The following is a 7,816-nucleotide window of genomic DNA, read 5'->3' on the forward strand; positions in this document are numbered from 1 at the left end:
AAAATATGAACAGACCAATCACCAGGAGGGAGACTGACTTAGGAATCAATAATCTCTCAGTGAAAATAGGCGTAAAACCAGATGGCCCCATGGGTGAATTCTGCAAACGTTTAAAGAATTAATACTAGTCCTTCTGCTAACATGGTCAGAATCAAAGTGGACTCGCTTTTGTCCATTCCTAAGTTCCCCAAAATGAACCTGGGATGTTATGAATGAGGGGACCTCATGCACTTGAGCCTGATGTCAACACTGTAAGAAAACTCTGCTAGATCCACAGCCTTGCGTGAAGTCCGCTGCACCTCACACAGAAAGCACTTCTGGCAGGACATCGTCCCAGCAACAGTCTAGTCACCCTCTGACTGGTGCAATGCTTGTTACTGAGCCTTGTAGCCAAGGTTATTGCTTCAAAATTTCTTATGTAGTTCTCTTCATTTCCCATTTGAAAACTTTCCCTAGCCTCAACCTCCATGAACACATGGTTTCCTATGGCCTGCATATTCTAAATGTAATTCTAATCTACTGCTCCCAAATAGATGTCACTACTCCTCAGAGAATTTTTCCCTGATTATTATTTAGGTTGACACTTCTAAACTTTTTTGTAAAAATAAAGAGGCGGGAACACTTTCAAAAGTATTTTATGAGGTCAGAATGACCCAGAAACCAAAATTATGCAAGAACTCTACAGGAAAAGAAAATTACAGACTGATATCCTTGATAAAAATGGCTACAAAAATCCTAAACAAAATACAAGCAAATGTAATTCAACCACACACTAAAGGGATCATGCTGCAATCAGGTAAGATTTATCCCTGGAATGCAAGATGGCCCAGCATACTCAAGTCAATGAATACAATACGCCACATCAATGGCGTGTTCAGCCTTATAAGGAGGGAGAGAGGCCCACCTAACTAACACGCTTGTCTGCCAGTTGTGCCAAAATGAAGCTGACTGGGAATAACCACTCTTGCTGGGGAAAGGAAATCTATGACTTTATGCAATGGGGAGAAAATATGCTCTGTATTTCTGGAAAGAAACAGGTAATGTTTGTCAAAATAGTTTCCTGACAACTAATAATTTAGGATGACACCACTGGGATTCTCACATGCAAAAACATTAGCAGAGGCACAGAACGTGCTTTGATTATACTCCAGCTCAGGATGGGAAAGAATGCACTGAAGTGTCATCAGTGGAAAGATGGAGGACAGTGGACACTTCAACCTCGGAGAACTTGGTGACGCACACTGAGTCTGAGCACTGGCGAGGCTGAGACGGGAAGACCATGAGTTTGAGGCCAGCCTGGGATATGTAGTGAGACCCTGTCTCAAACAAACAAACAGACAAATAAATAAAACTTGGTGGGGGAATTCAAACCCGGATAAAGATCAAGAAGTAATACATGACGTGTTGGAAAGTGAGAATTCAACTGCAGCACTGCAGTGCTGTGATCCAGTAACACAAGGGCACCAAGAAGCCCACAGCTGTGCAGACACAGGTGTGGGGAACAGCTAACTGCTGAGGGAGGTCGGGTATTGTTTGGGTCAAAGAGAAGGAGATTCTCTTTTGTTTGGGCCATTGTATCCTTTCTTGAATTCCTCTGAGAAGGAATTGTTTTAAATTTTCAAAATCAAAATGAGAACGTCGCACATATTGGCAGGAAGAACGAAATGGGGACTGAGATCATCTAACTGAGCTTCCTAACTGGACTGAAGGTTAATGGTCTGTGGGATCCGCAACCTGTATGGCAGGAGTGGTGATCCTAGGTAGAGGACGCCCGAGGCAGGCTGCCCCACAGAATCTGCCATGGTGGAACAGCAGAGGAAAGGCTGTGATCAGGAGGTCACTCTGCCCATCCCCAGGGTGACTGCTCTATGAGGAACACTAGCACAGAGTTTCCCGGTGAATCCTCAGAGGTCCATGAAAAATGAAATCTCTCATGCTGATGAGACAGAGATTGGCCACAGCGCCTCAGCTTCTGTGGCTAAGGGGGTTGGAGTCCCAGCAGATGTAGAGGCCCAGAGCTCCCTTAATTGGTCATTGGAGGCCACAAGTCCCAGCTCTATCAGGTGCGGGGACTCTTCCCCAGCAGAGTGACCCCAAGTGCAGATACCTCCACATGCTAACCAGATGACAAGAAAAAGAGAGGAGGAAAGGTAAGGGAGCACACCCTCCCTCTTCAGAAGACCTGGGTACCACTTTAGCCAGCACCTTCCCTCAGAATACCAGGACACCAGAGGTGCCCACCTCTACCCCACCTCCATCACTCTACGGCTAGAAGCCAGAGCCGACCTGCAGAGGAGAGGGGAGCCCTCAGTGTCTCCCTCAGCATCTTCAGCACACACCAAGCTCAGCAGCACAGGGACCCTGGAGAGTAGGTGCTGGCTGTGTGGCCCTGGGCAAACCCTGATCATCACCTGGAAATGGTAAGGCCAATGCACAACCTGTCAGGGCTTCCAGGGTTAGAAAGAGACCATGGGCATGGGGAAGCAGGAATGTGTATACAGTAGGCACTCAGGACTTGCCTCAGCAGATGAGACACTGACCATTCTCCTATTCTAGACAGGCTTGGCCTTGTCCTAGGTCAGTACTAGCAAATGTCTACTTGAAAAATCCCCGGGGTTCATGTTAAATGCAGCTGTGATTCTGCAGATGACTGGGCTAACATCCTCAAGTCTGAGCAGCTACAGGATCTGGCCATGAGGCTGGCTCAGGACCTCAGTGTCCAACAGAAGGGGAAGAGCAGTGGGGTGTGCCCTGGTAGCCCCATAACAGTCACCACACTCAGCTGTCCACAGCAGGTGCCTGACTTAGCCTATGGCCAGATGTTCCAGATGTTCATTTCACTGATGCCCGAGAATACTCCGTGTCCTCAGCAAGCTGCAGAGGTCTCTGTTATCCCTCCTCCAACATGAGCCAAAGGACTTGGAGATGGACATTTCCAGCTATATCAGGCTTATTTCAAAAGAAATCTCTGTGGTCCGTACTGCAACTCCCAACAGGTTTGTCAAAAGGAATTTCCAAGACTGTGAGCACAAAGCCTCTCCATTCAAACCTTGAAGTTCACGGTGGGAAAGTCTCCTACTTAGTGCATGATGGGGGACAGACAGGCCCCCTAGCCACCTTGTCCCCACTACATGAGGTTAAAGTATTGGGGTTAGGGGGGCAGCATCTGCCCCCCTAACCCTGCAGCCCAGGAACTCCCTTGAGGCCCTCAGGAGGTTGCAGAGCCGACCCCTGCACTCCCAAACGGGCTGCCCAGCACCACAGCCTCCTGTATCCTGAGGACCAGAGGAGCGGCAGGGCCAGCCCTGCCCAAAGCACTGCTGTGCTCTCTGTGCCATGACAAAGATGGAAGGAATCAGGAATGCCCAGAAGGCACTGGACAGCAGTCAACTCTGTCTGGTTTCCAATTGGTAAACAGAAAGACACTTTAAATCCACCAACTGTGAAGTGGAATAGGAGCAGAGCTGGCAGTGAGAACACAGTGGAGGGCACATGTGCCTCCTGGATGTGCCAGGGTCCCTGTCCTGCTGTCTCTCAGGACCTGAGTCTGGGCTGTCCCATTCTTCCAATCTGTCCCACACCTGGACATGGCCAGGATCTCCTAACAACCACAGGAGGCAGAGAGCTCAGCTTATTGAGGGCCAGGCTCAGAGTCAGATATGCCAAGCTAAAGACTGTACCCTTAGGGGACAAGGGCATAGGCACTGTCCCAGCCATGGAGGGGTCCTGCTCCATGTCCTCCTGTAGATGGAGTGATCCCAAGGCCAGGGCGGGGGTGGTCAGGAGGTACTCACAACCATTTCTTTAATCAGTGAGTGGGTGAGATAAGGCCTGGGACTTGCAGGATGGGACACAAGACCCATGTGTACCAATGGCACAAATCAGAAGCTTACCATGGGGGTGGAAGAACAGGTGTCTTACAGGCAGGCATGAGGATGATACAGGGGGTGTCCATACTCCGAGGGTCACTCAGCTGTGGACACCTCTTCCCATCTCCTAGAGCACAGCTCAGTCTCCTACACAGGGAGGGCTCAGCACATGCTCATAAGACAAGTACATCAGAGGAAATGTCCCCTTTTCAGGTCACAGTGAGCTCATCTGGAAGGAGAACCAGAAAGCTGGTGGACTCTTGATCACTGGGCAGTGTGTCACTGACTGCTCCCTGTGCTCCATGGAAGCTGTGACCTTGAAACTGTGACCTACTCCCTCTCTCTGCGTCCACCATCGTCTCTCTACCTGTCCCAACTCAGGGCCATGCCAGTCCACACAAATGGAAACCTGTCATCACTGCCCTTGTGGGAGTTTGTGCTGGATGGGTTCAGGGGAGGTGTAGAGACCCAAGCCCTGCTCTTTGTTGTCTTCCTGGCCCTGTATGTGGTGACCGCCCTGGGCAACCTCACCATGATCGTGGTCATCACCCTGGATGCCCACCTGCATTCCCCCATGTACTTCTTCCTCAAGAACCTGTCCTTCCTCGACCTTTGCTACTCGTCTGTCATTGCCCCCAACACAATGGTCAACTTCTTCTCCTCCTCCAAGGTCATCAGCTTTGCGGGCTGTGCCACCCAGTTGTTTTTCTTCTCATTTCTGGGAACCACTGAGGCTTTACTGCTGGCTGTGATGGCCTATGACCGCTTCATGGCCATCTGTAGCCCCCTGCACTACCCAGTGACCATGTGCCCTGCAATGTGTGCCCGCCTGGTGCTGGGCACCTACTGTGGAGGCTGCCTCAACTCCATTGTGGAAACCAGCCTCACTTTTCAACTCCCCTTCTGTAGCTCCAATCACATCAACCACTTCTTCTGTGACGTGCCTCCTCTGCTCAGGCTTGCCTGTGCCAACACGGATTTCAACAAGTTTGTCATGTTTAGCATCTGTGGTGTCATCCTTCTGGGAGCAACAGTAGTCATCCTGGTCTCCTACGGCTACATCACAGTGACCATCCTTGGTATGCATTCGGAATCTGGGAGACAGAAAGTCTTCTCCACCTGTGGCTCCCACCTGACAGTCGTGTCCTTGTTCTACGGAACTGGTTTTGCCACATATGGCCAGCCAGGAGCTATGGAGTCCATGGAGCAGGGAAAGGTGGTCTCTACTTTCTACACCCTGGTCATCCCGATGCTCAACCCCCTCATCTACAGTCTGCGGAACAAGGATGTGAAGGACGCGCTGAGGAGGCTGGGACAGAGACGCACAGCCAAGTGAAGGAGGGTGGCAGGTGAGGGATGGTTCCTGGGGGAGGTGGGGGAAGGCTCTAACACAGATGCCACTGATCTCTATGACAGCTTAGTGTGTTTCTTGCTTGCTTGTTTGCTTGATTGATTAATTTATTGATTGACTGATTGCCTTCCTGCCTTCTGACTTTCTGGCTTTCTTTCTTTCTTTCATGCATTCAGTGATCCATCCCTCTATCCATCCAACCATTCATCCATCCAATCCTTCTTGAAAGCATATCATAGCCAGGCATTTACTCAATGTGGATAAACCAGGCTCCTTAACCCCAGAAAACTGATAGTGTAGGTAAGGAGCAAACCCAAATCCCTTCCATACACTGCGGTAATACAGCAGGCAGAGGATCAAGCAGAGCCCTTGATGCAGGGCATGGGAACCCATGTCAGTGTACCATTGAAGGCCATGTCTTCACCTTTGTCCATGACTCTCTTGATTTCCATCATCACTGAGTCTATTGTCAATGCGGGGTGGTCTCCCCTGAGCATCTTAGAATGCAACCTTACAGGTTGAGGCTGGACTGTCCTTACAATGGCTGGGGTCCCCTGATTAATGCAAGAGAGCTTTGAAGATGCTACTTCTTCCTGGGTTCACCTGCTTCCCTCTGTCCATGGTGCTGACCACCTGCTGCGGGCAGTACAGGGTACCTGCAGTCTGACTACAGATGCCCTCAGGATGTGGTGTCACCCCCTGTAGGGGCTCTGGATAAAGCCATATGGCTTCCTGGAATTCACAGTTCAGTGAGCCTTTGAACTCTGCCTAGCTACTTGTGGCAGTAGCAAAAGAGCTTCTGTCACTACAGATGCCCCCAAGTGAAACGATGTTCTGGTGGTTGCAGCAAGGGGTGAAGTGGGAAGAGGATGGTGCACTTTCTTGGTGGAAAGTACAGCTCCACTGACCACACATCCTCTAGTGCTATTCAAGTGTCTGGGCTTACAGCTCAGAATGGACTCCCCATTGCATACACACCCCATCACCCACACAGCCTGGCCTCAAGCTTTTGGCTTCCTTGATGCGTCTCCCTTTTCCAGAGCCACTCACTCCCATGGTGCCCTCCAGCCAGCTGTCCTGTGCACGTGGGGTGGTCTTTGTCCCTGCTGGTGGCGGTATGGACACACCTGGTCCCAGCCCTTTCTCCCCTGCTCTCCCTGCTGAGAGACACGTGGGGAGGAGCTGACTGCCAGACAAGGCTGAACGTTCCTTCCCAGTCAGCCTATCTGAAATCCTGCAGGCCTCCAGTCTACTTCTTGCACTCATCCAGTTTCAACTTTGAGAGCCCTCAAATTATTTCTACTCCTGATTTAAAATTTGTGTGATGTCAACGTCTTTTCTTTGAGTGGTTCTGAAATTTTTCTACTCTGTGAATGGCAGGCTTCTGTGTTTAATATTCTCTCTTCTATCATGTCCTAGTCTCATTCTCTTCTCTTTCTCATAGTTTTTTTCTGTCATCTAACGTGGTTTTGTAGGGGAGAGGGAAATACCTATGTGGTGTCTATCATATCACTACAAAGTTAGAAAATAAAAAACTGACATCTTTTTCGGTCTAACACAAATGTACATTTATCTTGATTCATTTGTAGCTCTGAATTCTCCGAAGTATTTCTACCCTGACTACAGAACAGTGCTCCCCTCTCTGTTATCTACAGGAGTCACAGCCCTTTTTCTCTTCTGGGGCTATAATAATATTTTCTCTCCATGCTTCCCTGCTCTCCCCATCCACGTATCTCTCTATTTCTCCGAAGTTTTCCTGTCGTTCCATGGGTTTGAAGGAGAGCTATATCTTAGTGTCTCCTATCATGCTGATCCAAAGTTGGATACAGAAGAAAAATTCTTATGCAGAGGTGTAGTTATCTTAATTCAGTAAATTAATGGTACAAGTGAGAATCAGCTGGCCGCTCTTGTATAAGAGCATTCAGCCTAAATTATCAGGAAAGCAGGTCTCACAGTAGATGGAACAGAAGTTCTTCAGTACTCTAGAGGAAAAGGCAAAAACGAAGCAACACAAACACAACACTTCCCATCACTTACTTCCACATTCCCCACCCTTCAGATTCTGGGGACACGACTGCTCGCTGCTACACGCGGTGGCTTGCTTTCTTCCTCACGTACAATGCTTTGTGCTGCTGTCACAGCACAGGTGCTCAGTGAAAATCTTCTGCCTGGTTACATTTTTAAGTTTATTTTTAACTAGTCCTTAACTTCGAAATATGTCTGGCATAGTTCTAGTTAGGTTAATGAAGTTAAGTGGAGCGTCGACTTCTTAAAGTGCAAAAACCATGTGGTGGTGTTTTGCTGGGTCCTATAAAACTAATTTTTTATTTTTATTTGTGATAAAGTGTACAACAAAAATATACCACCTTAACCATACTTAGTGTACTGCTTAGTATCGTTAAGCAATTCACCCTGCTGTGTAACCAATCTGCAGAACTCTTTGACCCAATAAACAACTCGTCAGCTGCTCCTTTGACCCGTAACCTCTAACCTGCCTCTGTCTCTATGGGTTTTACCTCATACACGTGGAATCACACAGTATTTTTCTTTTGGTGCCTGGCTTATGTGACTAACCATAAAGTTAAAGTCTAGCCAC

At 48.7% G+C, this 7,816-nt stretch overlaps 1 protein-coding gene across 1 annotated transcript; it reads left to right on the forward strand.

The window, feature by feature from the left end:
* Positions 1–4,254: 4,254 nt before the first annotated feature.
* LOC109693590 (olfactory receptor 9S13-like) lies at positions 4,255–5,205 on the forward strand. Its single transcript, XM_074069570.1, has one exon. It carries the CDS (start codon positions 4,255–4,257, stop codon positions 5,203–5,205), a length of 951 nt encoding a protein of 316 aa, XP_073925671.1.
* Positions 5,206–7,816: the final 2,611 nt, after the last annotated feature.

This window comes from Castor canadensis, chromosome 4, assembly GCF_047511655.1.
Source record: "Castor canadensis chromosome 4, mCasCan1.hap1v2, whole genome shotgun sequence".
Classification (NCBI taxonomy): domain Eukaryota; kingdom Metazoa; phylum Chordata; class Mammalia; order Rodentia; family Castoridae; genus Castor; species Castor canadensis.